Source organism: Engystomops pustulosus, chromosome 3 (assembly GCF_040894005.1).
Source record: "Engystomops pustulosus chromosome 3, aEngPut4.maternal, whole genome shotgun sequence".
NCBI lineage: Eukaryota > Metazoa > Chordata > Amphibia > Anura > Leptodactylidae > Engystomops > Engystomops pustulosus.
The window spans coordinates 130,591,734-130,611,873 of NC_092413.1; the positions used below are offsets into that span (position 1 = coordinate 130,591,734).

The 20,140-nt window shown below is 44.7% G+C and overlaps 1 protein-coding gene across 3 annotated transcripts in view; it reads right to left on the reverse strand.

The window, feature by feature from the left end:
• Window positions 1-7,171, reverse strand: part of LOC140121932 (CD109 antigen-like) — a 96,601-nt gene extending 89,430 nt beyond the window's left edge. Inside the window, exons 1-3 of one of the 3 annotated variants that reach the window (XM_072142118.1) lie at window positions 7,039-7,171; window positions 1,398-1,558; window positions 344-372 (exon numbers count right to left, since the gene is read on the reverse strand). In XM_072142118.1, coding sequence (XP_071998219.1) covers window positions 344-372; window positions 1,398-1,558; window positions 7,039-7,112 — 264 coding nt within the window. In that variant the 5' untranslated portion in view covers window positions 7,113-7,171. Of the gene's footprint in view, window positions 1-343; window positions 373-1,084; window positions 1,144-1,397; window positions 1,559-7,038 lie in introns of those variants that run through there. The other 2 variants (XM_072142119.1, XM_072142120.1) reach the window with 2 other exon arrangements.
• Between the last annotated feature and the right edge of the window lie 12,969 nt (window positions 7,172-20,140).

Consider the following 20,140-nt stretch of genomic DNA (forward strand, 5'->3'; position numbering starts at 1 on the left):
ACCTGAATGACACTTTTTTGAGACTTTTTACACCAGAAAACCCAGCAAAACCCATTATCATGATAATAATTCCCCTCAGTGTGTTCTGGAAAGATTTTCATTTCCAGAAAGTTTTATAAATATTTCAAAACGTGGAATGGCTGAGGAATTTATATAGCCAGCGACAGAAAATTGCCAAAATTGGTTGAATTCTTTTAAAGGTTTAAGGAAGGTAAAATGTTAAATTATTAAATTATTCTGACTTATTTTGCGCAGGATCTTGTCTACCAGGTGCACACTAACTTAAGCCTAAAAGCTATAAACCTAGAAATTATGGTATAATGATTTGCATTCAAACACTTACGGCTGGGAGAGTCAGGATTCCAATTGAATCTGGAAAATAATAAAATATAGTAGTGGATCATCTCTGTATACTTAGCAAGAGCTACATCCTTAATACTTTTGACTCAGATTTAGATTAGATTAGGTTTAGTTCATATATGAATTTTCTACAGAGTGGCCTTCTTTCCTAGGAAAGTGCAATTATCTATTTTGTCTAAAAAAGTATGGGATATATAAAAGACATGAAAATGTACTGTAGAATACAGGGCCAAAAACTAAACAAATATATATATATATGTCTCTGACTGTCTCTTTCTCTGACTGCCCCCACCTCTGCCAGTCTCTGACGTCTCTGTCTCTGACTGTCTTTTTCTCTGACTGTCACCGTCTCTGACAGTTTCTGTCTCTGACTGTCTTTTTCTCTGACTGTCACCGTCTCTGAGAGTTTCTGTCTCTGACAATTTCTGTCTTTGTGTCCAACTCTGGTATTCTCTTTCTGTCTCTGCCACAACTGTCTCTGTATTTGTCTGTAGCAGTCTCTGTTTTCAACTGTCACTTTGTCTACGGGGAGATTTATCAGAAGTGTCTGAGAGCAGAACTGTTCTAGCTGCCCATGGCAAACAATCAGAGCTCAAGTTTAATTTTTCCACAGTTGTTTATAAAATTATAGCTGAACTGTATTAATGGGCTATTGAAACAGTTTTACCTCAGACATTTCTGATAAATCTCCCCCTACCTCTGTATACCTCTCTATACATCTTACCTCACACATAAGCAGTGTTATGCTCATTGCCTATAGTAACCAATCAAAGCTCAGGGCTCATAATGACCTGTGGCAAAATAGAAGCCAATCATGGCTCAGCTTCTAACTGCCACAGCAGCAGCAGATAATGGTAGTTTCTAAGTGTATTTTGGAAAGCGCAGGGTGAAAAATTTAGCTCAAAACCTAGTCTATGATGTTCCCTGAATCACAGCTGTGCAAAATTTGGTGATTGTAAATGTGATGTTGCAGATTCCTTTAGTGAACATACATACATACACTCAGCTTTATATATTAGATGGTATGTAGCACTCACCATTTTGGAAGACTTTGCTTGCATTTGCTATAATCTTGCCATCATTGACAATTGATGCATTTACAGTAATTTCTGAGTACTTGTCACCAAACCAATGAACGGCCAGAGAAGTATTAGCACCAGGGATTATTTTAGCAGGTATTGTAATGTAGTATGATGGACTGTAGAAGAAAAGTTAGCATATCAATGCATTTGTTAGCTAAAGTGCTCAGGCCAGTATAATCTGATTGTATAACCAGGAACCCATTAAATCATCTAGAAATTCAGGTAATTAGTGTTCACTTTTACTAAAAAGGAAATTAAGAGCTTTGCAAACTTTGGCAAAGAGATCAATGTGAGATTCATATGATGCATAGATGATATTCTCTTTTTTAAAAAATGATGTCCTTACAAGGAATATTCTGAAAATAAGAACGTCTGATACAAAAAGCAAAATCCAAAGGTGACTATTCTCTCCTCATTCTCCTGGATCTATCGGCAGCGTTCGATACTGTGGACCACCAGCACTCTCTTGGTTTTCTTCCTATCTCACTAACCGCACTTTCAGTGTCTCCTTTTCTGGATCTTTCTCTTCTCATCTTCCTCTCAGTGTCGGGGTTTCTCAGGGCTCAGCCCTGGGTCCTCTTCTCTTCTCTCTCTATACTGCGCACATTGGACAAACCATCAGCAGATTTGGTTTCCAGTATTATCTTTATGCTGATGATACCCAGCTATATACTTATGCACGTAACGCCACCCCTGCCTTACTTCAGAACACTAGTGATTTTCTCTCTGCTGTCTCTAACATCATGTCCTCTCTCTTCTTGAAACTTAATGTTTCTAAGACTGAACTTCTTGTCTTTCCACCATCTACTAACCAACCCAACCCTGACCTCTCCATCTTGGTCTGTGGAATCACCATATATTCAATCTCCTGCTCGCTCTTGCCGTATGCATCTCAGAAACATCTCCAGAATCCGACCGTTTCTGACATTTGAAACTTCTAAAATGCTAATTGTTGCATTTATTCACTCTCGACTAGACTACTGTAACTCCCTACTAATCGGCCTTCCACTCGCTAAACTCTCTCCTCTTCAATCTATTCTTAATGCAGCAGCCAGGCTCGTCTTTCAGGCCAAACGCTCCATGCCTCCAGTTTGTGCCAATCACTGCACTGGCTACCTGTCTCCTTCCGTATTCACTTTAAAATAATAACCCTCATCCACAAAGCTCTGCACAATGCTGCACCTCCCTATCTCTCTTCTCTCATCTCAGTCTATTGCCCTTCCCGTGCTCTTCGATCTGCCAGTGACATTAGATTAATCTCTACCTTAATTCGAACCTCCCATGCACGTATCCAGGACTTCTCTGGAGTTGCTCCAATTCTCTGGAATGCCCTTCCCCGGACTCTCAGACTAATACCCACCCTCCAAAGCTTCAAACGTGCTCTTAAAACCCATCTCTTTAGGCAAGCCTATCACACTCGCTAACTGCTTGAAATGTCATCTCTCCCTTTACTAATCCATCCTATGTCCTATCTCCCATCTGTTATCCGGCAAACAGCAGATATATACCAAGCTCCAGGCTTCTCTGCAGTCTTTTTCACCTTGCACCTTGTAAATAAGATGGCGGCTGAGGGCTGGTAAGGGTTTAGTAAATTATTTATTAAATTATTTTATATTGTTCCCTTATAAAGAATGGCTGGACCATTATACAACCTCATGTGTCCCCCCTCATCCTGTAAGCTCTTGTGAGCAGGGCCCTCACTCCTATTGTTCCATATGACTGTTTGTTCTTTGTAATGTAATATAGTTGTATATGTCCCCTATGATTTGTAATGCGCTACGGAATTTGATGGCGCTATATAAATAAAGATTATTATTATATTATATTATTATTGCCCCAGTGAGATGTCGTCTCACCACAACACTGGCCATACCGGATGCACTGCAACCAACCAACTACAGCCAATCATAGTGATCATCACATGATTGGAGAGCAGAAGTAGGGCATGTGATGCACATATGTGACCAGCAGCCATCTTCTGTCCTGTGTCTCCTCCACAGAGACAAAATCACAAGACTGTTTAAGGGTCCAGTAGCATTTGAATTCTTCATCATCATGTCGACAAAATTTTTTTGCTAAGGGAAGCAAAATTTTAAATGACAACTAATTTCATTAGCTTCATTTACCAAGCAGGACAAACAGAAAATATATGTTTTTACTCAAAAACTCTTTTTGGCATGCATTGCACAAGAGAAAAATTATACAATAATAACAAGGTGGTACCGAGTCCCTGTAGTTTTATATATGATACCTTTTGGCAATGTGGTCTAGCAGGACAATGCTACATATATGGTGGGAATGTGAAGGCCTTAAACCCTTCTGTGATTTCCACATATAGGATGGTCTCGGGTTGTTCTGTCACTTCCTCTGCCAAGATATATCTCCTGTCCGTTCTCTTAGGTACAATTGGGGCACAAAGGAAAGACCTATTGTGCATTTTTCTCAAAGCCGCTCAAGTGGTCATTCCTCGCCTTTGTGGAGTGGGTTCATGAGGTCTCCAATATTTGCCGCATGGAGGAGCTCATGTGCCCTCTTGTTGTAATGTGCCTTCTCTCTCCTTGGTGTTTTCCTTTAATCCATTAAATTTTCGTTACCCACCATATCCCTCTCCCCCCCTTTTTTTTCTTTTCCTTCTCTTCCCCTTCTCTTATATACCTCCTTTTTACTTTTAATCTTTTCCTAAATATTAGTTATATACATAATTATGTTCTGATAATGTACTTACTATCGAGTTCTATATGGAGACTAACACCGAAGTTCACGATCCTATCCTGGATGATTGTGAGTGCAAGCGGTTTTTCCAAATCCGTCGGGTTTTCGTTCAGCCACGCCCCCCGATTTCCGTCACATGCATGCGCCACAATCCGATCACGTGCGCCAAAATCCAGGGGCAATTCAGGTACAATCGGCGGAAATATTTGGGTAACACGTCGGGAAAACGCGAATCGGGCCCTTAGTAAATGACCCCCTATATGGTCATATAATAGTTTTACATTTTAATGTAAGTGTAATGTTTTTGATTACATAGTTGTTTGCATACAGTAACTGAGGCCTCATAGGGTCTCTCTGTTTGACATGGGCTGTGTCCGCAAACATCATCGAGAGGTATACCCACTCTATAAGACGGACGCCTCTCGTTGGCACTGATCAAGTCCTGCACGACCTAAAATGATTCTGACTTGTATTGCTACACTTAATTGTAACAACCTTTTCACTTTATGTATGTGAACCTCAATATTCTTTGAATAAACCATATTGAATATAATTACATTAGCTTACATTTTAATGACCCATTTGAGTATGAATTATGCTTATTCCTGAAATACCCCTTTAAAGTTTTGGGGGTTTTACCCAACTAAACTACTGGTCACCATTGGTAGGGGATGAAATGTCCTTTCTAAATTCCCTCTTTTTTGTAAATCTTCCCCAAAGTCCTGCAAATATGACTTTTCACTTCAGTAGCCTCTATATTTGATTCTATTGACCCTTGAATCAAGCCTTTTGTGTCAAATTAAGAATAAGAATCTCATCTTTCAGATCCCTTCCCTTATGAGCTACATAACTGTACATACAGGCAGTTGACAGAACCTGGAGCTTCATCTGCAGCTTGCATTTCCAACTACTGTATGTCTTTAGCAGTCCACATATCTGGTTCTCTATTGTGGAACCGTGGAACCCCCAGTGGCAGGCCACAACTAAATACCCAAACTTGTAAAAAATAAAAAGCCGGTACTTACCTCCCTCGGCGCTACTCTCCAGCCCCCCCCCCCCAAGGGGCTCCAACTTCATCTTCCTCAGGTGCAGCAGAGACATATCTCTGCCCGGAACCTGAGGAGAAAAGAAGCTGGAGCCACAGGGTGTGGTGTCTCTGCTTTGGACATTTAAATGGGGGGATGGAGCTCTGTTGGGGGCATTTCATTAGGGGTGGAGAGCACTGCTCTGGATGCGTACCATTAGGAGGAGCACTGCTGGGGGCATTATGTGGAGGAGAACTGTTGAGGACATTTTATTAGGGGTGTGGAGCACTTCTAAGGGAATTTCATTAGTGGAGGAGGCACTGCTCAGGGAATTTCATTGGTGGGCAGCACTGCTCACGAAATTTCATTAGTTGGGGCACTGATGGGGGCATGTTATTAAAGGGGAGCACTGCTAGGGGGCATTTCATTGGGGGGAGCACTAACGGGGACATTGTATTAGGGGTGAGGAGCACTGCTGGAAACATTGCATTAGGGTTGGAAAGCACTACTGGAGACATTGCATTGGGCGAGCACTGCTGGGGAGATTGCATTGGGGGGAGCACTGCTGGGGACATTGCATTGGGTGAGCACTGCTGGGGACATTGCAGTGAAAAGTCCAAAGACATTAAAAGAGGGCTACCAAAAAAGGGGCACTATAGAGGGGGAATGCAGGAAATTGGACATTATATGGGTTGGGGTTACATATGAACTATTTGCGGAGCACACAATTTTTGCTTTCCAATGACTAAGGTAAGTTTTAGGTGCAGCCAGTTTCCAGATACAAAAAAGTTGGGGAACACTTTAGAACAGCAAATAGGGCCTTCTGAAATGACACTACCTTTTGCAACCATGGATACAAGAAGAAAATTGGATCGCAGCACTTCCATTAAAAACGAAATCTTTATTCCAATAAGATTAAGAACATCATGTGGAAGGTAGAAAAACGCCGAAACGCGTCGGCGTTTTTCTACCTTCCACATGATGTTCTTAATCTTTTTGGAATAAAGATTTAGTTTTTAATGGAAGTGCTGCGATCCAATTTTCTTCTTGTATCCATGCTACGACTGCGATCCCAGCAGATATTGCTTTTGCACTCCTCGTGTGGTGGATTCACACGCTAGATATACCCCATTGTGCCTGGATCTTCATCGAAGACCTACGAAAGGGTGAGCCGCACGTACACTTTCTTTTATTTCATTGCTACCTTTTGCAACTACTTGTGAAAATGAGGTGAGTCATATTTGTATGACTTTGAGGAAGATTTCACATAAAAGAGGGAATTCAAGAAAGGACACTTCATGCACTAGCTGAGGTTGCTACGGTAGTAGTTTAGTTTATGAAGTAAAGAGACCACAGCATCCTGTGATCTGAATTCTTCAGTCTTTTCAAACAGCTGATTGGCTATGGGGTACTTTCACAGAACTACAATCCCCACCTACCCGGATCTAAAATTCCCCACCTAAGCCAAATAAAAGTGATCAATAAAAAATATTCATTTCAAAATGCATTTCAAAAAGCAGGCAAGTAAAATAATTCTGTCACTACACATGTCCTGTTTATTTCCACTAAAGTGCACTGGTCATTGGTACTATTCAGGAAGGAAAGTGACAATTTAAAGTAAAGCATTTAAACAGAAAACAGAAACAGTGCTGGTGTTAAATTGCATTACTAAAGCAGATATTCATTATCAATGTAGCAAAAGATTATCATATGTACATAGAATACTAGATAACTGCAGCTATCGCTTATACCACTGTAACTGTCCAAGACGGCAGCTGTTAAGCTTAAACTGTTTCAGGCAGTTAAATTTTTTATAAATTGTGCTACTCCAAAGACATGGAGGTATTATATACACCTACCTTCCTTTACAGGAGGCAAGACAGAAGAAAAGAATAACACCATGCCTCAGAGCTGAAGCCCACAATAGGTACATGCTGGCCTTTCCACTTAGATGACAAATGAATAGTTCTATATGCTACTAAAGAATGAGCATGACTGCAGAATTACCCCGTATATGAAGCTTGCCCTTGGAAGAAACCCAACCCTAGAGAATTTGACACTTTTCACACACCTTGTAAACAAAGCAGCTGTAAGGCACAGGGAAATCCTTGTGTTGTCACTATTACCTAAGATCTACCTTCGGCAACATGTTCATCCAAAAATCTGGTCTTTATGTCTTTATTTGAATGTTTGTTGATCCCATGGATTGAACAAACATTACATAACTGTTACAAACCAAAATCAGCTTTCAATATTTTGGTCTTGACTTAGAAATACTGTACAAAAAAAATAAAAAAGCTCCAAAAATCCTGTGTATGATTGAATCTAGAGACATAGCCCTAGCTTTTCTACTATTAAACAAAATGTACAGATATCATTTATAAAGTGCATCACCTAAAGTAAGCAGCTCCTAGTGCTAAAACAAACTGCGCAATGATAGGCTCCATTCACACAAACGTATGGGGGACGTATATACATCCCCCATACTCTTCTATGGACGTACAGGGGCGGAACGGTGCTGCACACATGTGGCACCGTACCATTCTGTAGCCCATAGAAAGATAGGACATGTCCTATCTTTCGACAAAATACGGCGCCATGCGCTGTGTATTCCTATGGAAAGGGGCGGCGGTGAGCAGCGCTCATCCCCTGCTCCTCTCCCTGGCGCCGATGTATGCCTTCGGTACTATGGTACGGCGGGCATACATTGTGTGAATGTAGCCTAAAAATGATAGCGCTATCGGAAATCTCCGATAACGCTATCTAATAACACTGTGGAGTACAATAGAAATGCCGGACCACTCTCGAAGCGGTCTGGTGTATTCATGAGGGGGCAGTCTGAGGCTTCGGACCGCCCCACTTGCTCCATAGGCCGGCGGTGACTGCCGCGCGTCATGCGTCAGTCACTGCCCCTAAACCTGGCCACAATCCTGCCCCCTTATGAACACACTGGACCGCTTTGAGAGAGCGGCCCGGCGTTTACGTTGTACTGATAGGTTTCCGATAACGCTATCACTCTAACACTGCAGCGTTTGTTTTAGCACTAGGAGCTGCTTACTTTAGTAAGCAGCTCCTAGTGCCAAATTTCTGTGTGACAGGTCCTCTTTAATTCGGGGACTGCCTGTAGTATAATAAACATATTTGCTGTCATACTTTCCACAAGAAGGAACATGAAAATGACTTCATGTGTGCCACTAAATTCTGCACAAATAGGGGAGTTCCAAAGCTGATCCTAAACTTGCGAAACATTTATTACAGCGACTTGTGAGTGCACCAAAAAAAAAAGCCTGGTGCACCAGGTTTTAGCACAATCAGCACATGCAGGGTGCGCCAGATTATTGAAGATTGTGGGCCACTTTGGCGCACTCTGCACATTAGCGAGGCAAACTGTACTATTTATAAATCTGGTCCATTCTCTTTTCTCTGTGCAACTTAGAATTTGGAAACCATAAATGTAGTATAGCCATTTAGCCCAATACCCCTGATGATGTCCTGGTGATCATGTTGATGCATTGGTATCTGTGCTTGTGTGTAAATATGTGGACTGCATTAGAAAATACAGCATTAACTAGCTTCTAAGGAGACAGCCAGTGTGCCTGATCTAAGCAACACCAGCACTAGCTCATCCACATTCAAGTCAGTACGGTGGAATCCAATTCACCACTCAGGAGTGTATCCTGAGTATATTCAGGGACAATGATAACCTAATACAAACACATTGCTGACACATGCTCTACACACGCACATATTAGCAACACATGATCACACACATACACATACACTTTACCAAACATGCTCTACATACATACATACATACATACATACATACACATTACTGACACATGCTCTACATTCACACACATTACTGACACATGCTCTACATTCATACTTACATACATACACATTACTGACACATGCTCTACATGCACACACACATTGCTGACAAATGCTCTGAATACACACACATAACTGACACATGCTCTAAATGCACATTACAACACATGCCCTACATGCACATTATGACATATGCTCTACACTCACATTACGACACATGCTCTAAATGCACGCATGCATTAATGAGCAGAGGAAGCTGATTAGCCTGACTGTACTGTGCTGTGCAGCAGTGTATACAGCACTGAATGCACAGCACAGTTTACATTCCAGGGCTCCAAACTAATGTTGCTCTCTTCCGACCTGTGGCCCCCTCCTCCTGCTTACCAATACCTAGCCAGGACATGCCGCAGTAATGATTATTTTAATGCAACATATCCTGGCTGCTGGCTGCTTTTTACTAATTTTAGCGGCCTGCATGACGTCGCCCTCCATTGTTCACCAGGGGCTGCCACCCGAGGCAAGATTCTCAACTCATCTCATGGGTGGTGCTCCCCTGGCTCTAACTTGTGGCCTTCACCCTTACGCCCAGGTAGTGGCAGCATAAGTTACCAATTAGCACTTCCATCTGTGTTGGAAGCTATCACTGGTGCAACATCCTAGATAAGTACATCTGAAAGGTACTCACCACCTCCTTCTTCAGACACTGTTCTGCTCTGAATTGTGATGCTGGTTGTATATTACTTTTTTATTTTTTGGGTTTTTTTTTCTCTGCACAGTCTGTTGTCTAATCTGGGTCTGGCTTATTTTTGTGTTTTTGGCTTTTCTCAGGTTATTTTTAGTGGCATTTTTTTTATTTATTATTTGTGCTTTGTGTGGTGGTATTTTCATGGTGGTATTTTGAGCTTTCCTATATAGTTGGTGATTCTAAGGTTTTGGTAACAAGTGTGTCACGGGTGTCCCTGCGATCCATGCCTCGGATCGCAGGCACACCCAGGCCCCTCTCTGTGGTGCTGCCCCATCCCCTGGCCCGCCCTTATCTCTCTACGCTCCTGCTCCCATCTCTGATTGGCGCTGGCACTACCGGCTGCTCCTATGAACCCACTCTGGATCTTTGAGCTACTAGCGTTAGAGAAAGTTTCCCATGCATATTCTCCTGTGTTGATCTGCTGTTGTGACCTCGGACCTGACCCTCACATTGCTCCTGTTCTGCCAGCCTTGACCTTCTGCTCCATTCCTGACTCTTCACCTCTGGCGCCTGCCCTGAACTTCTTCCTGCTCCTGACCACAAGACTGCCTGCTGAATTGGTACTTCGACCTCGGCTGCCACAGCGGGCTAGTCGCACCTGTGGCACAACCTGGTCACACCACGCCGCTGCAAGACCACCCCGCTTTGTCGTGGGCTCTGGTGAAGACCGGGTGCCACCCAGGTGTTGGCTAGTACCATCTCCCGCGGAGGTCCAGAGGGTCCACTGACTCCGAGCCCTGACAAAGTGCAGCCCCTTGAAAGTGCCCTCAGATCTAAAAAAGATTGTGCACTTCTGATCTAAAGAATTGGGAGCCTACAAAACTGTAGGGGGAAATGAGCCACACATTTGTAGGCTTTACCTTCAATTTTATGAGACTTTTAAGAATAGAAGGGATGTTTCTAAGATGTTGGTCTAACAGGCGAGAACTGAATCTTTTGAACATTTATGTCCAAGATGGATAAAACCCTACAGTGGCCTCAGGGGGAAAATTACTTACTTGACAAAGCTTCCAACAGATAATCGCAAAGGGCTTCGAATACAGCTTTCTCTTAGGCACAGAAGCACAAAGATCCGGCAGGGGTCACAGGAAGAGGTTGAGCAGTTATAGGTTGTCAGGTCCCCAGAGCCAAATAGTGGTGCACTGGCCCCTTAAATTTCAGACGCCATAGGAGGTGGGGACGCTCACACTGAAGCGAGGAGACTGTCGCTGGAGCGCGGCTAGGTAAGTGAGGCTGCCAGTGAGAGGGGGCACACGGGTGCCCTTGTGACCCGAAACATGGGTCGCAGGAGCACCCATCACAAGCAACTCGTCATTTTACAAAATAACATATTTCTCTTGTGCCACAGCTGTCTTTGTTCTACAATGTGAAAATATAAGCTATAAACCACAGCTATTGTTGAATTAATTGACCAGAACATGATGATTTCATACAAGTTTCACAAGTATTCATCTGTCACTATATGGCAGAAATGTATCTACACCACCCTGGATTATCATCATAGAACATAACTCACATTGTTTGGATCCTGACACTCTACTTGGTTGAATCATTTCATAAAATTCAATAGCTTTGTTAAAAACAAGGAAATCTTGAAGAATAAAGGTTTAGCACTGATGCAATATACATTTATGAAGACATAATGAAACATGTGTAGACATGCAAATGTTATCTGACAGTGAAAACATGTGGTCGTACTAGTTTGGGAAAAAAATATGATTAGGTTCAACCTTAGTACGTGTTGCTTACTGGAGGGGTAAGACAAAAGTCAAAAACCAAATATTTTTACTTTCAAAGAGGCAGACTAATCAAATTTTTTTGCACACATTTTTTTTCTCTTTTTATAATTTATGTGTAGCATATTACAAGAAATGATCGCAATGCAACCCCTTTCCACATCTACTTTTAGTATAACTATTTTATCAGCACAATGAAGACTAAAATGCAAATTGGAATAAATTGCAGTGAAAAATAATTCCAAATCTGTACATTTCAAGATGGGAATTAATTTCTTTGTTGAGCTTCATTCCCACAAGTGTGTTGGGGGCAGAGGTCTATGGCACCCATTCACGATGTGGTGAGTACAAAGTGTCTCAACGCATGATGATCAAGCAAGGTAGCTGCTCAGCTTCCTAAAGAGAGGGGAGGAGTTAGAAGACCTTAATATCTAAGGAAACCAGATTGTGAGCATGTGCAAGTACCTTGGTCATCATTTATCTTAGTATGTTCAATTTTTGGTTACTGTGCTCTTTTGGTTTAGCAAGGCCCATGGAAAATTATGATTTTGTAACGGGAATATTTAAAATGAAAAAAACCTGCATAGTTTTAACATGCAATAAACAAAGAAATATAGAGTGATGTGTTATAAGGAAAGGTTACATATCTGCATATCAACTTAAAGGGGTATTCCCATCCGGGCATTTACATTTAATTGAATTCATTTGCTGTATATAAACATTTCTTCAATTGGATGTTATTAAAAAAAATGTTCCTGTGTGAAGATAATTTCTTAGAAACCAGATAGCTTCCTCGGATACGAGCACCTCACATTTTGGCAGGGGTGGCCAGACATGCGCTATTGAGTCCTGCCGGACCACCAGGATTCAGCGATCATTACCACAGGATGGCTGTAGGACATGCAGTAACTCCCGGACATTTCATATACAAAAACCTTTTGTTCCTTTGTGCAGTCACTACAGCAGAGGCGGCCATAACCGAGGAAGCCATCTCGTTTCTAAGGGACAACATGACTGCATTTATAAGAAATTATCTTCACACAGGAACATTTTTTTAATAACATCCAATCGAAGAAATGTTCACATTTGGCAACTGAATCCAATTAAATGTAAATTCCCAAATGAGAATACCCCTTTAACTTCCATTATACAAAATAAAAACTACTCTGAATTTATCTTGTTTCAAATAAAGCAAAAAGGGATAAATATGTACCATTTGATTAACACATTAATTATGCATGTGGTAGTCTTCTTATATTTGCTGTCCATGGTCTCCTTCCTTCTAAAATTTACTTGTATGCTAATGAACCTGAAGGGCTGAGGGGGGGGGGGGGGCGTTGCAGAGACACAGGCTGTTACAATAAGCTCAACATGTCCATGTTTCCCCGCCCACTGCTCTCTCCCTCCTCCCTCTGCCTAGGTAATCTAGCAGCAGCAGGAAGTGCAGTGGAGACCTGCTCTGTTAATTGTAACAACCAATGAAAAGACATCACTAGGGAGCTCTGGAAACACCCACCAGAGCACTTCAGGCTCATAAGGTTAATTATAAGAGGAAGGAGGCCATGGATAACAAATATCTGAATATTACTATAGTCACGGTTAGAGATGAGCGAGCACTAAAATGCTCGGGTACTCGTTATTCGAGACGAACTTTTCCCGATGCTCGAGTGCTCGTTTCGAGTAACGAGCCCCATTGAAGTCAATGGGAGACTCGAGCATTTTTCAAGGGGACCAAGGCTCTGCACAGGGAAGCTTGGCCAAACACCTGGGAACCTCAGAAAAGGATGGAAACACCACGGAAATGGACAGGAAACAGCAGGGGCAGCATGCATGGATGGCTCTGAGGCTGCTTAATCGCACCATTATGCCAAAATTATGGGCAACAGCATGGCCATGACAGAGTGACCGAATGAGGCTAGATAGCATCTAAAACATCCAATAATTGACCCTGACACTATAGGGGACGGCATGCAGAGGCAGCGGCAGCAGCGGCAGGCTAGAGAGTGGCATGGCAACATACCCTAAATGGACTCAGGCTTCAAACCAATGGGTGGCAGAGAGGAACCAAAGGAGGTGAGCAAGAAGCGCTCAAATAATATCGGTACATGATAAAAGTTTGCCAGTATATTTTGTGGATTACACAGCAGGGTGGCGACAAAGTTAACATGGAAGCCATGAAAACAATCCAAAATTCTGCCTGACACAGCTCGTTTGATAAGGGGACCATGTATGGAGGCAGTGAACTAGTAGTAGATTAAAGGTGCTGCAGTTAAAACTATGTTAGTTGGATCTTGGCATGGAGCTGGCGCTCCGCTGCCAGGCGAGCTTTTGCCAATCCAAGCCCCTGTCTCTAGGCTACTCCCCAAACAGCACTTCTAAGAACCTTTTGTATAAGATCAAGTGTAGTAGCGTTCTTATAAGTTTAGGATATGGCGGGTGAGGGGAATGTAAACAGATGCGCAAGAAGCGCTGAAATAATATCCGTAAATGGTAAAAGTTTGCCAGTGTATTTTGTGGATAACACAGCAGGGTGGCGACAAAGTTAACAACTTTGATGTGGAATCCATGAAAACAACCCAAATTTCGGCCTGACACACCTCGTTTGATAAAGGGACGATGTATGGAGGCAGCTATATGGACGACTTTTGGAGGTAGCAATGGAGACAACGTGTGGAGGCTGCTATGGAGACAATTCAATTTGGATAGTGCCTGTATGTGGCAGTCCAAAAAAGTTTTCAAACCAGAGGAGCAGGTAGGTGGCCCTCCAGAAAAATGGAATAGATTGAGTGCCTGTATGTGGCAGTCCAAAAAAGTTTTCAAACCAGAGGAGCAGGTAGGTGGCCCTCCATAAAAATGGAATAGATTGAGTGCCTGTATGTGGCAGTCCAAAAAAGTTTTCAAACCAGAGGAGCAGGTAGGTGGCCCTCCATAAAAATGGAATAGATTGAGTGCCTGTATGTGGCAGTCCAAAAAAGTTTTCAAACCAGAGGAGCAGGTAGGTGGCCCTCCATAAAAATGGAATAGATTGAGTGCCTGTATGTGGCAGTCCAAAAAAGTTTTCAAACCAGAGGAGCAGGTAGGTGGCCCTCCATAAAAATGGAATAGATTGAGTGCCTGTATGTGGCAGTCCAAAAAAGTTTTCAAACCAGAGGAGCAGGTAGGTGGCCCTCCATAAAAATGGAATAGATTGAGTGCCTGTATGTGGCAGTCCAAAAAAGTTTTCAAACCAGAGGAGCAGGTAGGTGGCCCTCCAGAAAAATGGAATAGATTGAGTGCCTGTATGTGGCAGTCCAAAAAAGTTTTCAAACCAGAGGAGCAGGTAGGTGGCCCTCCATAAAAATGGAATAGATTGAGTGCCTGTATGTGGCAGTCCAAAAAAGTTTTCAAACCAGAGGAGCAGGTAGGTGGCCCTCCATAAAAATGGAATAGATTGAGTGCCTGTATGTGGCAGTCCAAAAAAGTTTTCAAACCAGAGGAGCAGGTAGGTGGCCCTCCATAAAAATGGAATAGATTGAGTGCCTGTATGTGGCAGTCCAAAAAAGTTTTCAAACCAGAGGAGCAGGTAGGTGGCCCTCCATAAAAATGGAATAGATTGAGTGCCTGTATGTGGCAGTCCAAAAAAGTTTTCAAACCAGAGGAGCAGGTAGGTGGCCCTCCATAAAAATGGAATAGATTGAGTGCCTGTATGTGGCAGTCCAAAAAAGTTTTCAAACCAGAGGAGCAGGTAGGTGGCCCTCCAGAAAAATGGAATAGATTGAGTGCCTGTATGTGGCAGTCCAAAAAAGTTTTCAAACCAGAGGAGCAGGTAGGTGGCCCTCCATAAAAATGGAATAGATTGAGTGCCTGTATGTGGCAGTCCAAAAAAGTTTTCAAACCAGAGGAGCAGGTAGGTGGCCCTCCATAAAAATGGAATAGATTGAGTGCCTGTATGTGGCAGTCCAAAAAAGTTTTCAAACCAGAGGAGCAGGTAGGTGGCCCTCCATAAAAATGGAATAGATTGAGTGCCTGTATGTGGCAGTCCAAAAAAGTTTTCAAACCAGAGGAGCAGGTAGGTGGCCCTCCATAAAAATGGAATAGATTGAGTGCCTGTATGTGGCAGTCCAAAAAAGTTTTCAAACCAGAGGAGCAGGTAGGTGGCCCTCCATAAAAATGGAATAGATTGAGTGCCTGTATGTGGCAGTCCAAAAAAGTTTTCAAACCAGAGGAGCAGGTAGGTGGCCCTCCAGAAAAATGGAATATATTGAGTGCCTGTATGTGGCAGTCCAAAAAAGTTTTCAAACCAGAGGAGCAGGTAGGTGGCCCTCCATAAAAATGGAATAGATTGAGTGCCTGTATGTGGCAGTCCAAAAAAGTTTTCAAACCAGAGGAGCAGGTAGGTGGCCCTCCAGAAAAATTGAATAGATTGAGTGCCTGTATGTGGCACTCCCAAAAATTGTTTAAAACAGAGGACCGGGTCGGTGGCCCTCCATAAAAATTAAATGCATAAAGTACTATAGCTGGAGCCAGTGGGCCCTGTAAAAAAATAGCCAGTTTCCTCTGCTTTACTGTACAAAGAGGAGGAGAAGGAGGAAAATGAGGAGGAGGAGGAGTGGATAAATTATTCAGGTTGAGCTTCCTTCACCTGGTGGAGATTGGAAATTATGAGAAATCCAGGCTTTATTCATCTTAATAAGCGTCAGTCTGTCAGCGCTGTCAGTCGACAGGCGTGTACGCTTATCGGTGATGATGCCACCAGCTGCACTGAAAACCCGCTCGGACAAGACGCTAGCGGCAGGGCAGGCAAGAACCTCCAAGGCGTACAGCGCCAGTTCGTGCCACATGTCCAGCTTTGAAACCCAGTAGTTGTAGGGAGCTGTGTGATCATTTAGGACGATGGTATGGTCAGCTACGTACTCCCTCACCATCTTTCTGTAAAGATCAGCCCTACTCTGCCGAGACTGGGGACAGGTGACAGTGTCTTGCTGGGGTGACATAAAGCTGGCAAAAGCCTTGTAAAGCGTACCCTTGCCAGTGCTGGACAAGCTGCCTGCTCGCCTACTCTCCCTCGCTACTTGTCCCGCAGAACTACGCACTCTGCCGCTAGCGCTGTCAGAAGGGAAATACTGTTTCAGCTTTTGCACCATGGCCTGCTGGTATTCATGCATTCTCACACTCCTTTCCTCTCCAGGGATGAGAGTGGAAAGATTTTGCTTGTACCGTGGGTCCAGGAGAGTGAACACCCAGTAATCGGTGCTGGAATAAATTCTTTGAACGCGAGGGTCACGGGATAGGCAGCCTAGCATGAAATCTGCCATATGCGCCAGAGTACCAACGCGTAAGAATTCACTCCCCTCACTGGCCTGACTGTCCATTTCCTCCTCCTCCAACTCCTCCAACTCCTCTTCTTCTGCCCATACACGCTCAACAGTGAAGGACTCAACAATGGTCCCCTCTTGTGTCTCGCCAACATTCTCCTCCTCTTCCTCCTCATCCTCCTCCACCTCCTCCGATATGCGCTGAGAAACAGACCTAAGGGTGCTTTGGCTATCAACAAGGGAATCTTCTTCCCCCGTCTCTTGTGAGGAGCGCAAAGCTTCCGACTTCATGCTGACCAGAGAGTTTTTCAACAGGCCAAGCAGCGGGATGGTGAGGCTGATGATGGCGGCATCGCCACTGACCATCTGTGTTGACTCCTCAAAGTTACTCAGCACCTGACAGATATCAGACATCCACGTCCACTCCTCATTGTAGACTTGAGGAAGCTGACTGACCTGACTACCAGTTCTGGTGGAAGTTGACATCTGGCAGTCTACAATCGCTCGGCGCTGCTGGTAAACTCTGGATAACATGGTCAGTGTTGAATTCCACCTCGTGGGCACGTCGCACAACAGTCGGTGAGCGGGCAGTTGGAGGCGGCGCTGCGCTGCCCTGAGAGTGGCAGCATCTGTGCTGGACTTCCTGAAATGCGCACAGATGCGGCGCACCTTCGTGAGCAAATCAGACAGATTGGGGTATGTCTTGAGGAAACGCTGAACTATCAGATTTAACACATGGGCCAGGCATGGCACATGTGTCAGTCTGCCGAGTTGCAGAGCCGCCACCAGGTTACGGCCGTTGTCACACACAACCATGCCTGGCTTCAGGTTCAGCGGTGCCAGCCACAGATCAGTCTGCGCCGTGATGCCCTGTAATAGTTCTTGGGCGGTGTGCCTTTTATCGCCTAGGCTCAGCAGTTTCAGCACCGCCTGCTGTCGCTTAGCGACTGCACTGCTGCTGTGCCTAGAGCTACCGACTGATGGCGCCATGCCCACGGATGGTCGTTCGGAGGAGGAGGTGGAGGAGGGGTGGGAGGAGGAGGAGGCATAGTAGGCCTGAAACACCTGGACCGAGGTAGGCCCCGCAATCCTCGGCGTCGGCAGTATATGACCAGCCGCAGGGTCAGACTCGGTCCCAGCCTCCACCAAGTTAACCCAATGTGCCGTCAGCGATATATAGTGGCCCTGCCCGGCAGCACTCGTCCACGTGTCCGTGGTCAGGTGGACCTTGTCAGAAACGGCGTTGGTCAGGGCACGGATTATGTTGTCTGACACGTGCTGGTGCAGGGCTGGGACGGCACATCGGGAAAAGTAGTGGCGGCTGGGGACCGAATACCGAGGGGCGGCCACCGCCATGAGGCTGCGAAAGGCCTCGGTCTCTACTAGCCTATAGGGCAGCATCTCCAGGCTTAGCAATCTGGAGATGTGCACATTAAGGGCTTGGGCGTGCGGGTGGGTTGCACTATATTTGCGTTTCCGCTCCAGCGTCTGGGGTATGGAGAGCTGAACGCTGGTGGATGCTGTGGAGGATCGTGGAGGCGACGATGGGGTTTTTGTGGCAGGGTCCTGGGCAGGGGGCTGACTATCAGCTGACACAGGGGAAGGAGCAGTGGTGTGCACGGCCGGAGGTGAACGCGCTTGTTGCCACTGAGTGGGGTGTTTAGCATTCATATGCCTGCGCATACTGGTGGTAGTTAAGCTAGTAGTGGTGGAACCCCTGCTGATCCTGGTTTGGCAAATGTGGCACACCACAGTCCGTCGGTCATCCGGTGTTTCCTTAAAGAACCTCCAGACTTCTGAAAATCTAGCCCTCGCCGCAGGAGCCCTCGCCACGGGAGCTTCACTAGTTGACACATTTGGCGCTGATGCACCAGCTCTGGCCCTGCCTCTCCGTCTGGCCCCACCACTGCCTCTTCCAACCTGTTCTGGTCGAGGACTCTCCTCCGTCTCAGAAGCACTGTGTTCACCCGGCCTCTCAACCCAGCTTGGGTCTGTCACCTCATCATCCTCCGATCCCTCAGTCTGCTCCCCCCTCGGACTTCCTGCCCTGACAACAACTTCCCCACTGTCTGACAACCGTGTCTCCTCATCGTCGGACACCTCTTTACACACTTCTTCCACTACGTCAAGAAGGTCATCATCACCCACAGACTGCGACTGGTGGAAAACCTGGGCATCGGAAAATTGCTCATCAGCAACCGGACAAGTGGTTTGTGACTGTGGGAAGGGTCCAGAAAACAGTTCCTCAGAGTATGCCGGTTCAAATGGCAAATTTTGCTGGGAGGGGGCAGACTGGGGGGGAGGAGGCTGAGGTGCAGGAGCTGGAGGAGTGCCGATTTCGGTGACATGGGTGGACTGCGTGGAAGACTGACTGGTGGACAAATTGCTCGAAGCATTGTCGGCAATCCACGACATCACCTGTTCGCACTGTTCTGGCCTCAACAGTGCTCTACCACGAGTCCCAGTAACTTCAGACATGAACCTAGGGAGTGTAGCTCTGCGGGGTTCCCCTGCTCCCTCATCAGCAGGTGGTGTCTCACCCCGCCCAGGACCACGGCCTCTGACCCCTGCAGTAGTTGGACGCCCACGTCCCCGCCCTCGTCCTCTACCCCTAGCCCTCGGGTTAAACATTTTGAAAATGAGAGTTATAACTTTAATTTTTTTTTTACCTTTTTTTTGTGTTTTTTTTTTTTTTTGTGTGTTTTTTAGTTTTTAAAACCAAACGATGCTATCCTATTGCTATGGCTATTTTCTAGCCAAGTATGAAAGCACACTACTATGCCAGATGAGATGACGCTGAGTTATGAAAAAAATAAACGTAAAATAAAAAAGGAAATGGCAGACTGTGCCTAATTGAAATCCAACCCCGGGCCCTAATAAATTTTCCCACTTCGGTCTTTGCGATGGATATGTGCGTCACTAAGCGCAAAACACAGTGGTCGCAAGTCTCACTCCAAATTGCTCACAATTTGCTAGTAGATGCACTGTAACAACTACAGCCACCAGCAGATCAACCAGAAATCAAATATATATAACGCTACTGTAGGCGTAAGTAAGCCGTTTGGATTCTCCTATGGCTATTTTCTAGCCAAGTATTAAAGCACACTACTATGCCAGATGAGATGACGCTGAGTTATGAAAAAAATAAACGTAAAATAAAAAAGGAAATGGCAGACTGTGCCTAATTGAAATCCAACCCCGGGCCCTAATAAATTTTCCCACTTCGGTCTTTGCGATGGATATGTGCGTCACTAAGCGCAAAACACAGTGGTCGCAAGTCTCACTCCAAATTGCTCACAATTTGCTAGTAGATGCACTGCAACAACTACAGCCACCAGCAGATCAACCAGAA